At 34.2% G+C, this 13,500-nt stretch overlaps 1 protein-coding gene across 5 annotated transcripts; it reads right to left on the bottom strand.

The window, feature by feature from the left end:
- Positions 1–786: 786 nt before the first annotated feature.
- Positions 787–12,211, bottom strand: LOC136235198 (serine/threonine-protein kinase STY46-like). 5 transcript variants are annotated; one of them, XM_066024753.1, is made up of 17 exons: positions 11,731–12,206; positions 11,043–11,157; positions 9,897–9,994; positions 9,703–9,804; positions 8,929–8,983; positions 8,712–8,777; positions 7,481–7,591; positions 7,246–7,344; positions 6,512–6,678; positions 6,328–6,435; positions 4,629–4,702; positions 4,343–4,518; positions 3,369–3,464; positions 2,127–2,207; positions 1,932–1,985; positions 1,304–1,438; positions 787–1,228 (listed from the first exon to the last, which is right to left on the bottom strand). In XM_066024753.1, exons 1-17 carry the CDS (start codon positions 11,916–11,918, stop codon positions 1,148–1,150), a joined length of 1,806 nt encoding a protein of 601 aa, XP_065880825.1. In that variant the 5' UTR covers positions 11,919–12,206; the 3' UTR covers positions 787–1,147. The 5 variants fall into 5 exon arrangements, 4 of the variants coding, with proteins under 4 accessions (XP_065880825.1, XP_065880826.1, XP_065880827.1 ...); XM_066024754.1 differs by having other exon boundaries at positions 7,294–7,344; positions 11,731–12,204; XM_066024755.1 differs by lacking the exon at positions 8,712–8,777 and having other exon boundaries at positions 11,731–12,204.
- Positions 12,212–13,500: the final 1,289 nt, after the last annotated feature.

The following is a 13,500-nucleotide window of genomic DNA, read 5'->3' as shown; positions in this document are numbered from 1 at the left end:
ACTTTAAAGTAGTATTTCAGCATGTTCATCAAATTAATTTAAGAAAAAAATATATATATTTGAAGTGTTAATATACTCTGTTGCCAGAATGGATTATGAGATCAGTAAACTGTACAATTTCATCTTAAGAATTTTTTTTTACAAAATGAATAGTTAAAATTTGTTTTCAGTGTAGAATATTCAGGTCAAAAAACGAATGACCCTTTTTAAAAAAAAAGGGCAAATAGATTTGACAACACCTATCATGTAAAGATCGACGGCGTTAGTGTGTTAGATTTGACAACACCTATCATGTAAAGATCGACGGCGTTAGTGTGTTTTCTACTCTCTACCGATCATGGTCCTAACTTTTCTTGTAGGTAGTAGAAGGATAACTTGAGTCAGTTCCACTTTCTCCTCTGATTAAACTATTTGATTGTTATTTGTTGTTTGCTATTATTGTAAATCGTTTACTGTTTATTTGCTATTTTCTATTGGAGAGGTATCAATAATCACTTCTCAATCCTAATCAAACACTTATATTACAAACATAACAACCAGGGGCAGAACCAAGGAGGTTAGGGGGCTCGAACCCCGGCAGGCGGCTGGAGAATTGGAAAAAAAAAAATTTGTAACGGCATCTTGGAATATTTTGAAAAGAATTATATTGACTCTATATAGTATGGTTAAGGATGCTTATTTCTATTTTAGAGGTCCTATGTTCGACTCTTTATTTTTATTTTGATAACACTTTTGAATTCATTTTTAATATGTTTTACCATTAAAAAAATAGATAATATGTTCGACTTTGAAAATTTACCGTCAATCGTACAGTTAATTTCATTTTTTTTTTTTTTTTTTGATATTTTGAAAATTTTTTTACTAATATGTTTGAGCCCCGTGTCATCCGGAGTCCTGATTCCGCTACTGATAACAACCAAATGGATACTAAGGTTAATTAGTAAGCAGTTTAGCTATTAACTCAGTTCTATTTCAACATTAGGCAACGTGTATTCACTATACATATTTTTCTGAACCTATAATCTACATCTCTCTCTCTCTCTCAGGAACACACTTCCACGTGGACCAAAACACAAGGGGCAAGAAAATGAACCACGGAAAATTTCTCACGCTATGTACAATAATTTCATTATCCATTCATGATTTTTCAATCTCTACCTCGCCTGATTACTCTTTCAGCTCTTCTACATGACTTCTCTTCCTGCTTGTACTCTCTTTCCTCTGCAACCTGTTATAAGATTAAGCCTTTTTCTAAATGTGCAAACTACGAGCATCTGGGAAAGATCTTAAGGGTTTTACATACCATTTTAGCCAACTTCTGCAGCACTTTCAAGATTTCCGAAAATTCGGGCCTTAAAGTTGGATCATGCTGCCAGCATCTCTCAAGAAGTTCCAATATTTTGGGATGTGTATGCTCCGGAATAGGTGGCCTTAGACCCTGGAATTGAACCCATAGGAATAAAGAGCATTTTGATTCAGTTAGTTCACCTTTTGCTTTAAGCCTGAAATGTTTCATGTGAATAGAGCAAGTTACATCTATCCAGGGTAAATTACATTCATGGCCTGAACTACTAGTACTAACTTATAGCCCCTAGACTCCATTTCTTGAGATAAAAAATCTTGAACTTTACATTTTGATCTGTTACAATATTAACGAAATAATGATGATAAAATAGATATTTGACTATAAATTTTTGTGACATGGATAATAAAAAAAACTTCATACTATTGTCAAACTTATCTATGTCATCATTTCGCTGATTTTTCTTAAGAAGATTTGTTTATTTGGACTTCAATATTGCAACATGTAGTTTAAGGATTTTTATATCAATAAATGAAGTTTAGGGACCATAATGTTAGTAGCGTTATAGTTTAGGGGGTCATGGATGTATTTTACCCTGTACAGGAAACTGAAGGATGTGAAAGAATACCTGCTGGACCACACCTACTGCTGCTTGTAACGGGGTTAGATGCTCATATGGAAGCTGGTATCAGTCAAAAGAACATAGATGATCCACTTCAAACCATGCAACTTCGAATTTAATGAATATAAATACAAATGGAAGAAACATCTCACAAGAAAACGAACATCTTTTCTATGAAGATGTTATGTTCTATATCATTACCTGTCCTGTAAGCAGCTCCCATAACACAATGCCGAAGCTAAAAACATCTACTTTTCGATCATAAGGCTTGTGCTCGATAACCTTGTTACGCATCAAACACCAAATAAACAGGTGTTAGATATCCAAGACGAAACAAACCTAAGGCATAAAAGGTTAATTTAATATAAGCAAACGATTATTTATGCCATTTTGTAAAAGAGAGAATTTAGGCTACTTGCAACAATATAGATTCTTGTAATTCTTTTTTTTATTATTATTGCAATCATATCTTTAGGAATGCAACAGACTGAAATCCATAGGAGACACTATTCCAATGAGATACACAGCAACAGTGCTGCTCCCGGAGCTGAACCATTAAATTAAACACATCAAAACTTCTTCACCCCATCATTTCTTAGTCGCTTCTTATGACCTCCTAAAGAAATGTTTGTGTAACTTGTGCATTTCACCTTCTTAGGGTAAATTGCACCGACGGGTATGTTTCACAAAGGTTACCAAACTTCATTTTGTTTCAATAAAATCACAAAACTTCACATTTGATTTCTATAAAGTCATTCTAGCCAATTTGCGTATAGAACCTCACCGAAATGTTGGCTTGGCATAGAAAATAGTTGACTATGTACCAACTAAGTGCCACGCAAGAATGTGATTTTTTTCTTATGAAAAAGTTTGTGGCTTAGGATGTGCCACATGAGACATGTGGCTGCCACGTTGGTCACAAAAAGTCGGACATGTGCAGCAATGGCACTTAGTTGGCATATTAGTAGTCGACGGTTTCCTGTGCCACGTCAATATTCCAATTGAGTTTTTATAACAAATTGAACGGAATGAATTTATTGAAATCAAATGTGAAGTTCAATGATTTTATTGAAAGAAAATGAAGTTTAATGACTTTTGTAAAACAGACCCTAAACTTCAATGACGGTGCATTTTTATCCACCTTTTTATGACACGTGCTTCCAATTCAAACCTGCCGAGTTAAGGTTTCCCTAGACTATTCCTAGCTCAGGCATTCATTCAAAATCAAACACATACAATAGTAATCATTTGAACGAAGCTAAGAATCATAGCCCCTTACTCTTTAGTGTTCTTTTTTTAAGAGTTTATACTCATCACAAGAGTGTTAGGAAGGGAGATGCGGCTCATGATTGTGGTACTATTTCAGTACCTACATGAATATTTGATAATTTAGTCACGTAAATATCGTCAACAACCATGAGTGACCACTCCAAGAAGACCAACCTCTGGAGCCATCCAACGATATGTTCCGGTTTCAGCTGTCATGACACCAGACTGATCTTGCACTCTAGCAACGCCAAAATCAGCAACCTTCACAACCTGTTAGCCATTTTTTTGGGAATTGTTAATATGTACAAAGATTGGGGTTATAGCATGCTAAAAGCTCTGTATGTAGTACCAATAATTTATTCCCCAACAAAAGCCAACATAAAATATGGACAATGTCTCAATAATCAGCTACTAGACTCGAAGTAATCCATGATTCAATAGTTATTTGAAGGTTTTGGACGACAGCATAACACAATGATTAACTGTTCCTTGTTTATGGAATAGTAAGGGTCAAACAATAATATTGTACGTATCACAGTATTTTGTAGTTTATAGTGCCACTCCAAAATTTAGGCTAATAAAACAATGCACATGTATGCATGAGCATATCTACTAATCAACCACTGGAATACGAGATTATATTTTCAGAATAAGTTAAGGTCCCATAGGCTGAAATGAATTTGTTAGTCATCCATCTAAACTGAAGTAAGAAAGTCACTGAATCAGAATATGCAATTTTGCACATCTGAGCCATGATTAAGTATCAGCTTTTCTCCATGGAAATACATGTCACATGCACCAACAGAATCTTAATTCAATCTAAATTAAATGTTGGAGAACCTGAAAATCTTGATTCTCAAAGTTGTGTTTATTCCTTTTAAGAGATTTTGAATCCGCACTTGCAATTTTTAATTTTTAAATAAAAAATTAATGATTAGATTTTGAGACATAAAGCAGATGCTAGAAAGTGGATGTTTTACAAACAAAATTTGAGTTGTACTTTCCTTAAAAGATCAATTGTTGCTTGAAACGGGAGGTACACCCCCCAGAAAATGAGAGCTCTATTTTCAGAACTCAAATGAGCACAAATAAGAACTTAAAAAAGCCAACTAATAACAAAGAAAATACTTAAAAAGTAAAACCCTTACTCCATTTTCATCCATCAAAAGGTTGGCAGCTTTCAGATCTCTATGAATGATATTATTTTCGTGCAAGTAGTTCATTCCCTTGGCAACGTCAATTGCTACTCTGAGTAAGGATTGGAGATTAAAAACTTGCTTCTGTTTACGCAGAAAGTCAAACATGCTTCCGCCACACATAAATTCTGAAAAGGGAAACATATGCAAATTGATAAACCATAATTGACTTGTATGACTTCTGGAAAATAGTATAAGATGAACCAACAAAAAAACACAGAGTAAGGTGCAGAATTACCTGTCACAATGCACACATTTGGAGGTCTAGTACAGGCACCAATGAATTTAACAACATTCTTGTGCCGGATTTTCCTGCAAATCGCAATTAGGTCTAAATGATGAGAAGAGGATAAAGTTTCTGACAATAGGGTGTAGATGACAGCATTCATTTTCTTCAGGATTCAAAGTGTAATATGTTAAAAGCAAATGACATTGCAAAATGAGCTAGGAAAGAAAACATTTGGCATGACATATTTTTGCAATGCAGCAGTCACACCTCTAATGTGGAAGGAAGAAATGGCAATTGGTAAAGGACCAGATACTGTAGGATTAAGTTAATGTTGCATGCAAAGCAATCATAATTCGCCTCTGATTAAGTCCAAGTTCAAGTCTGAAATTAGAGCGTAAATATTGCACGAAAAGTCAGTAATGTAACATGTACAAAGATTTTAAGTTGATTCTTGGAAATTTATTTTAAGTTCTCAACCAAGATTTCCAATATAATACGGTACATGACAAATCCAGCACAACAACAACAACAACAACAAAGCCTTAGTCCCGAAATGATTCGGGGTCGGCTAACATGAACCATCATATAAAACCGTGAAAATCAAGTCGTGTCAGCGACACAGATTCGCTCCCTCCACTCCGTCCTATCCACTACCATATTTTCCTCAATTCCCAATAAACTCATATCACTCTCGATCACCCTCCTCCAAGTTTGCTTAGGTCTTCCCCTACCCCTCACCACTACATCCCTTTGCCACTCTTCGGTTCTCCTAACCGGCGCATCAAGCGCTCTACGTCTCACATGGCCAAACCACCTTAGTCGGTTTTCTCTCATTTTATTCTCAATAGATGTAACCCCTACTTTTGTCCTAATTATTTCATTACGCACCCGGTCCTTTCTCGTGTGACCACACATCCATCTCAACATACGCATCTCCGCCACCGACATCTTATGGATGTGGCAGTGTTTCACTGCCCAACACTCCGTACCATATAACAATGCTGGTCTAATTGCCGTCCGGTAGAATTTTCCCTTCAATCTATTAGGCATACCATATAACAAATCCAGCACAAGAAACAAAAAAAAAAATAGTCAACTATCAAATTACTGAAATAACACCTGGATATCTAATAATCTTCAAAAGGGGTGAAGCTCTTAGCCTAGTGGTTGAGAGCTTACCTATGACTAGGGAGGTCATGGGTTCGAATCACATCCGGGTGGGGTGGGGGGTGGGGATTTTTCTTTCTTCTTTAATGTAAGCGCATTGTGCGCAAATTAAAAAAAAAAAAAAGGATTTAATATCTAATAATCTTCAAAAAATATTAACAAATATTGGGATGGCTCATATAATAAGCGAGTTTCTTCCCAATTATCATCAATAGTTTTGACCTTTTTGATTTGCAACCAGATATGGTGTAAATATATAATTATTTAAAGAGTACCATAATAAATTTCCAAGCTGCAGCAATGTTTCTATCCAGAAAATAGCACTTGCAGCAATTGAAATAAATATCATGCAGTCAAAAATAAATATAAGAATTCAGGGAAAAAGAACTCAGTTGCAAAGTGAGCTCTTTTCCCACTCAGTAAGAGAGAGAAAGAGGATTTTCATAAGTACTGTTCAGATATATCAGTAAGCATATAAAAAGAAGCAGACAATGAATGATAAAGAAAAGACAACAAAAACTAAGATTGTATATAACCAAACCTCATGATGAAAACTTCTTGAGCAAATTCTCTCCGCATTTTATCATTTAGATGTTCTGTTCTAAGAAGTTTAATCACAACATCTTGACTACAGAATGTTCCCTTATACCTGTTTCAATCATAGTTCAATTCAACGAACACTGATTCAAAACAGAGCCCAGATAAAAGAGATTGTGATAACTTACAGATCTCCATAGGATCCAGAAGCAATTTTGCTTTCATACGTCAAAAGGTTAGGATCAATTTCCCAGACATCCATACTGTCAACAGGTACCTTCACGTGATTATGTATTCCTTTTTTCTCTTTCTCCACAACAGGATAAACGGCACTTGATTTGAGCCGAGTGTTATTCTGCATTGTACTTCGAATTGTCAAGTATAATTGGATGCACCACCAATGGATACTGAAACTAGCATCATATACACATCCACATTTCTCATTTACCATAGAAGTATTTTTCTGCATTGAACTTCAATTATAAATATAAACATGTTCATATATAAGTGATCATAAAATAGGCATAACCTTGATGTCGAAACATGGTTTGTATATCATAACTACATCAACGATATACCAAAAAGAACCGTTAAAGAGGCCACTGTTCCTAAAATGGAGCTCTTTACAGTTTTTATTGTGATGAAATCTGTAATTCATTGGTAAATTAGGCCCAAATCAAACAGAAGTTAGAAAAGTCTTGATAATTGGATAATTATGGTAATGTTGCAACAGTTTATTGCGAATTTCCTGAGGGGTCCACTAATCCTTTTCCTAGTGAACTTCCACATAAACATTTCAAAGCAACAAAGGATTAGAGCATTTCCCAACAGGAATTATTTGTCCAGGACCTTTTAGTATATCATGGAACTAAATCACATAAACATGATGACATCAGTGAACAATGGTTTAATAAAAACACACATTTAGAAGAAGAAGAAGGTATTGTTTTTCTCTCCAAACAGCAGCTACCTCAAGTTTTTGTATTTCCTTCAGCAACACATTCCTAAGCTGCTCAGTTTCCTGTTCAACATATATACGAATATAATCAAGAAGTTAATAACAGTGAAGTTTTAATAATTTAACTATATACTAGTGGATTTAGAGAACCTAGTGGATAACCTTTAGCCGCTAAAATAAAATAAAAAGGTGACCATACCTCGTGCGCCCAGTTATCAACAACAAAAACATCCAACGAGTAGCCATCTGATGTCGAGAAAGCATGTGCTTCTGTAATGTTTAGGCCAATCTCAGACAGCAATGAAGTCAACTGCAAATACAGAATAACTTTATTTTTTAAAATGGAAAGAGATACATCAAAGTTCATATAGTCTAAAATCATTGCACATTAAAACCACCAAGCAATGGCTTAGTAGCTATCACACTTCAAAAAGGAGTGTGCAGTTATGGGTAGAAATCCCATTAACCTAAAAACAAAACCATTTTCTAGAAAATAAAAATAGAAAATAATTGCAGTTTTATACATAATTAAATGAAATTTGCAGATGAACTCATATTAACCAAGTCTGTGCTCTGATAGGAATAAAATTTATAAGGAGCGGGATATTTAGAGTTGAATACACATGATAGCATTAGCAAACTTGGGAAGTTGTAATCTGAGAAGAAAGCTATCGTATCAAAAGATACTTGTAAACTGGACTTTGAGAAGAATGCTATCATATCAAAAGATACTTGTAAATGTACCAGGTTGTGTGCAACTGAGATGAAATCCAAATGAAATTTCAACATTAAAGCATGCAAGGTGCACAAAAATAGTTAAGATAAATATGTAAAGAGAGATTTCAAGAAAGATGCTCCCCAAATGGAACCATCAGAAGGAAAAAGGAAGTTCTGTATGGGTACATCAGTGTGCATGAAAGCTTGACAAGATTTTAAAAATTCAATAGAACCCAGCAATGTTTATCAATGCTTTTCTTGGAAGTAGCAAGCTTCTCATTGTTGTGGAAGAGACAAAAAACAAATTGCATTATCACCAGGGGCGAGCCCATATGGAGGCCCCAAAGAGGCCTAGAATCATGTGAGCACTGTGCAATTTCGCAATTTCATAACATAGTATCAATCTTTGCCTTCTTCTACCTCACACATCGCACAATACCGTAATTTGCAGCTGCAGGTTCTTTCATTCTCTTTTTTAAATTATTAATATTTTTCTAACTATTTTGAAGTTTTAGCATGATTCATTATATTTGTATTGTTTGATCTATAATTTAGTATCTGATCAAATTTGTCTTGTCAATATTAAAAATTGAGTTATGAAGACTTGAGTAATATTTTAGCCCCTTTGGAAAAATGATCTGGACCACCACTAATTTCAAACCAAATCCATCCATCACAATTATTACACAAAGACAAATACATCATGAACATACTGAGTGCAAAAGTCCTCCCAAAAATTCATTTTTCAGTTGAGAAGCTTCAGAAATGAGAATCTGCTTCTGCATCAATAGGGAAATCATTTCTAAAATCATGTGTTGATCTCATATATATGATGCTGTGAACGCTCATGATGTACTCTTGAATATGAGATCAATAAAGATGACATTCATGATTGATTAAATAAACCAGTAAAAAAACAGAAGTCAGTACCTGACTTAGAAGTTTTGGTTTATCATTAGTTGAAATTGTGACTTCATGCATCAGCCTACAAAATTCATGTAATCAAATAGCAATATATAATTGTTAAACCTAAAGAGTATATGCCAATGAACAGGATTTATGAATTACTCACACTTCAAGGAAAAGCACAGATGAGGAAAAAGAAAGAAAAGACAAAGTGGTCGTCAAACATCCTATAAAATTAGTATAGTTTTATCCTTTCTCCAAAACATTGAAGTACAAATCAGCAGAGCTTTTGACCTCAAATAGAACATCAAATCACAAGGTACATTAAGCAACGACTCATTATATATATAGTAATACTGATTCGTGTTTATAACAATGATCCAACAATTCTTTTATGTGGCTAGTTACATACATAAAATATTAACTTATAGCTGCAAAGAGTCCTTTCATTGTTACCCCACTAAGGAAAAACAAATGAACTAATATCGTTACTTATAGCTGCAAAGAGTCCTTTCATTGTTACCCCACTAAGGAAAAACAAATGAACTAATATTTTTACAACTTATACCATGGCTAGAATATTCTGAAATCTTAAATCGAGATGTATATCCCCGTAGAAGAAATAATAGTAACTTTTTGTATGTCTATACAGTTGAGGATTATTGCATAATTACATAGGACTGCCCAGAAGCCTAATCTGAGTGAAGCTGTAAAGATAATATTGGCAAGAAACTAGATTTAAAAATCAGGAAGCTATTTTGACTTCACACTCTGGGACAACCTTTTCAGAATTATTACCGACAGTGAAGTGGACTGGTAATCATGGCATTATCATTATCTTGAGCTTCACTTGCAAGTTCGAGCTCAGGCAACGAACCAAAGGCTGGGGGTGGCAGATTGCTAAGAATGACAAGAGGCAAAGAAAAAGTATTTATAAATTATTCAAGATATTCATAAGAAATGAAATCAAAAAGAAAATTTTATTTCCATGCCTCTGTTCACTAGGATGATTAGAATATTGAAGTTCCACATTTCTTGCAGAGTGAGAATGAACTGAGCCACTAAATTTAGCATCACAGATGGAACGAACCTGGATCAGAGATAAAGGCCAAGATTCATACCGGCAGTGCTAAATCAAGATGTGAAAAATAAAAAAAGTGATAGGAGGATAGCATAGCATTAATTTCACTTCAAATGGAGCAATCAAAAGGTGAAGGGATACTAAAAAAACTCACAAGTCATAGTTAGCATCCATTTAAATCAACCTGAAAATAAATATGAAAAAAAAAAAAAAAAATAAACCGATAGAGTACATAAACATGAAAATTAGCAGTGTCAATCTGAATATAAATCCCAAGAGAAGTTACTGACTTTGAGGTAAACACTCAACATTACCACATGTTGCCAGGTTTCATTTCAGAAAAACTCTTACAATATGAAAGAAGTTTAAAGAGATACGAAAACAATCAGTGATTTGTCAAGCAAGAAGCTTCCTTGTCAAAGTTGTGATGATTGATAGCAAGCATTTTTATACCTTGAGCTAACATTCTAGCATGAATTGTGATTCTTTCAATGATTGCAGATGAGCATAGATTTTAGATAAGATAATTTGTCCTTGTTTGAAGGGTTTGGGTAGATCAATTGTGGAAGAAAACTAAGTTGTATTCATTTCAGTAACCCCAATTACCTAGTTATGATTGACAAGTAGCTTATAGTTGCATTTGGAGAAAATTTTCAATTTCACAGTGTTTATCTTCCAAAATTTTGCAGTAATTGTAAATAAGCTTTGTCCCTCATAATAAAAACCAGGTTTACGAAATTTAATAGTTAAGAGACTCTTTGTAATTATTGTTGTTATATTATTTATAAGGAAGCAAGTTTTGGGTTTGTTACTATTATTTACAAGGAAGCAAGTTTTGGGTTAGAAAACATTAAGCAAGTTGGTCGTTATTTATCACAAAACCCAAGGAACAGGACACAACTGCCCTACCAATAATTGAGAATAAAGTAATACATAACACTTGCGTAGAATCTAGAAGGATATTGCATAAGCCAAAAGGAAAGTATCAAACTTTAAAAGTCAAAGATACCAAATGTCAGCGAGGAATCAATGTTTGAATATTGTATTCATATCATACCTGCACAAGGCGGACTTCAATTGCCGGTCTAGTAACAGGATCATGCGCCAGCTGAAGTAGTCTCTTATGCATAAGAACATCTTGTGCCCTTTCTGCATTCACATCCAGGGAATACCTAAAACAAAGCAATTAGATCGGTGAACTCACTGCTACAACCCAGAAACTAGACAATTTAAGTAGAACCAACTAGAAAACATTAATCAAGCTCCAAAAGAATTGGCTACAAAAAAATAATAATAATAAATGCTTAGATCTGATGCTTAGAACTACAAAATTCTCTAAACATAATATAGGCTCGTTAGATGGAACCAAAATCTAGCATCCTTGTTCCAAAAGTTGTTATCCTTCAAATATCAATTTGCAGGATTAATTTCTTAGAGAAGATCAAAGAATGAAGAAGCAGAATATGAAATATTGTCCTGTTTGGAAAGTAAGAAAGAAAAAGTAAGGAATCCTTTTAATTCCATGCATCTCCTTTCCAACGACTATAGACAAACAAACTTTAATCTAGCTAATCAAGTGCTGTACAGTTCTCTAAGCTATGATTTGATATTAATTGAAATAAACCGGATAAAAAGTTTTTAAAAAGTTATTCTCCATTCAAAATCAAAATCACTTTTTATGACATTGTTTTCGTCACTCTCATAATGAATCATATCACAGCAGGCAAAAGTAGGGTTTGAATTACCTAGTAGGAAGTCTACTAAAATGATTCCAGAGTTCGTCTTCAAAACCAGGAAGATTTGACTCTTCATGATTCGATTCCTTGAGTCTGCAAAGAACTTCATTGAATACCTCAACCTTTTGCCTCTGTCTCCGTCTCAGACTGGGCAAAAAACTCACTGCTCTGCTACTGCAACTCTCTGTATCTCCCATCCAAAAAGCACAGAAACAGAATGGGAGTTTTTCGTGGGAGGTGTGAGTGATCAGTTGAGAAACAGAAGTTGTCACGTGAATCGATCGGGTAGCTTAAAATGCAAAAAGACAGAAAAAGTTGGAGTCCATTTCCATGGAAAAGGAGAAAACAAAAGTTGGAGTTAATAATAAGGTAGCTATTTTGTTGTTTTGAAGCTGACACTCCATTTCTGTTTTTCTTTCCCTCCTTTCTTGCCTTCTCCCATCCATTTCAAGAAGAAGAGTGATAACTGATGGCGTAATGCGCACCCACAAGCGCGTATCTACGTGGATTCTATCGATGCTTTCTTGCTTTGCTTATATCACCGCTTTAAACATGTCTTAATTATCCATTAAAATATAAGATTTAGGTTGAGATTTGCTCCTAATCCTTTGGGAAATGTAGGTATATTCTAATTGTAAGAAATTATAAAAGTTAAACTTTTAGTGTTAATACATCACCCGTCCACTCAACTTGTCCATAAAAATAGATTGGCGTTGAACTTAGTTATTTCGTATCACTAGCTTTCTGAACTTGTCCATAAAAATAGATTAGCTCCTGAACTTTATAAATGTTTCACCAACTTTCTAAATTTTAAAAATACATCTTTACTTATTTAAAAGGTAATTTTTTCTCTTCTTCTACATTTCAACATATTATAAGAGTTAGTATTACAGATTTGAGATATCGAATGGATGAGGATTGCGAGTTAGTATTATGGTTTTTGTATTTAGTTGTTACCGAATAAACAAGTTTAAGGAATTGGTAAAACATTTATAAAGTTCAGGGAGTTAATCTACTATGGATAAATTTAGGCTGTTGGTGATATGGAATAATCAATACTTTTATGGATAAGTTCAACGAGCTGGTGGTAATGAGACCAAAATTTTATCTTCCAACTTTAATACATCATTTGTCCAAAAAGTTTGATTAACCCCTGAACTTTCAAAGTGTTCTGATAGTCTCTTCAACTTGTATAAAATATTCAATTAACATTCTAAACTTGCATAAAATATAGGCCATGTTTGGGAATTAGCTGTTAGCTATTAGCTGTTAGCTGATTACATTAGCTGATTTGACTAGCTGATTTGACTAGTTGTTTGTGTAGACCTGTTTGGTAAAAATTAGCTGATTGATAATAGCGGTTTGTGAAAAAAACGAATAAGGGCATTAATTTTGGCGCAGGAGAAGAGGGGGTCTATTTATTAGGGTTAAAGAAGTCCATTAATTTTAATATTGCAAAACGTTAATTGAAAAAGCTCATTTTAAGAGCTTTTTCTAAATTAGGGTTTTCATCCCAAAACTCTCTCCCAAACCTCTCTCTACTAAACACTCCAATCAGCGGTTTCAGTGGTCAAATCTCTAAAGTTGGTCAAAACCGCTCTTTTTATTCCAAAACGCTCTTTGCCAAACAGGACCATTATCACTTAATCACTCGGTTGTAAAAAGTAAGCTGCGTGTGAAATATATATTGCACGCGCCTTAGAATGTTATTACATAATTCATAGAATATATTAAAAATGAAGGTGTTACTTGTATTCTTTAATATTAGAACTGCATATC

Source organism: Euphorbia lathyris, chromosome 7 (assembly GCF_963576675.1).
Source record: "Euphorbia lathyris chromosome 7, ddEupLath1.1, whole genome shotgun sequence".
In the NCBI taxonomy this organism is placed as follows: Eukaryota; Viridiplantae; Streptophyta; class Magnoliopsida; order Malpighiales; family Euphorbiaceae; genus Euphorbia; species Euphorbia lathyris.
Note: the sequence above shows the minus strand (reverse complement) of the source record. Positions and strands in the feature narration are given on the sequence as shown.

Coding starts and splice junctions, on each gene's coding strand:
- LOC136235198 (XM_066024753.1), bottom strand. CDS start 11,918: ATGGGAGATACAGAGAGTTGCAGTAGCAGAGCAGTGAGTTTTTTGCCC. Junction 4,703..6,327: donor CAAGAAGTTTTCATCATGAG/GTTTGGTTATAT, acceptor TGCGATTTGCAG/GAAAATCCGGCACAAGAATG. Junction 1,439..1,931: donor CAGTAGGTGTGGTCCAGCAG/GTATTCTTTCAC, acceptor GTTCAATTCCAG/GGTCTAAGGCCACCTATTCC.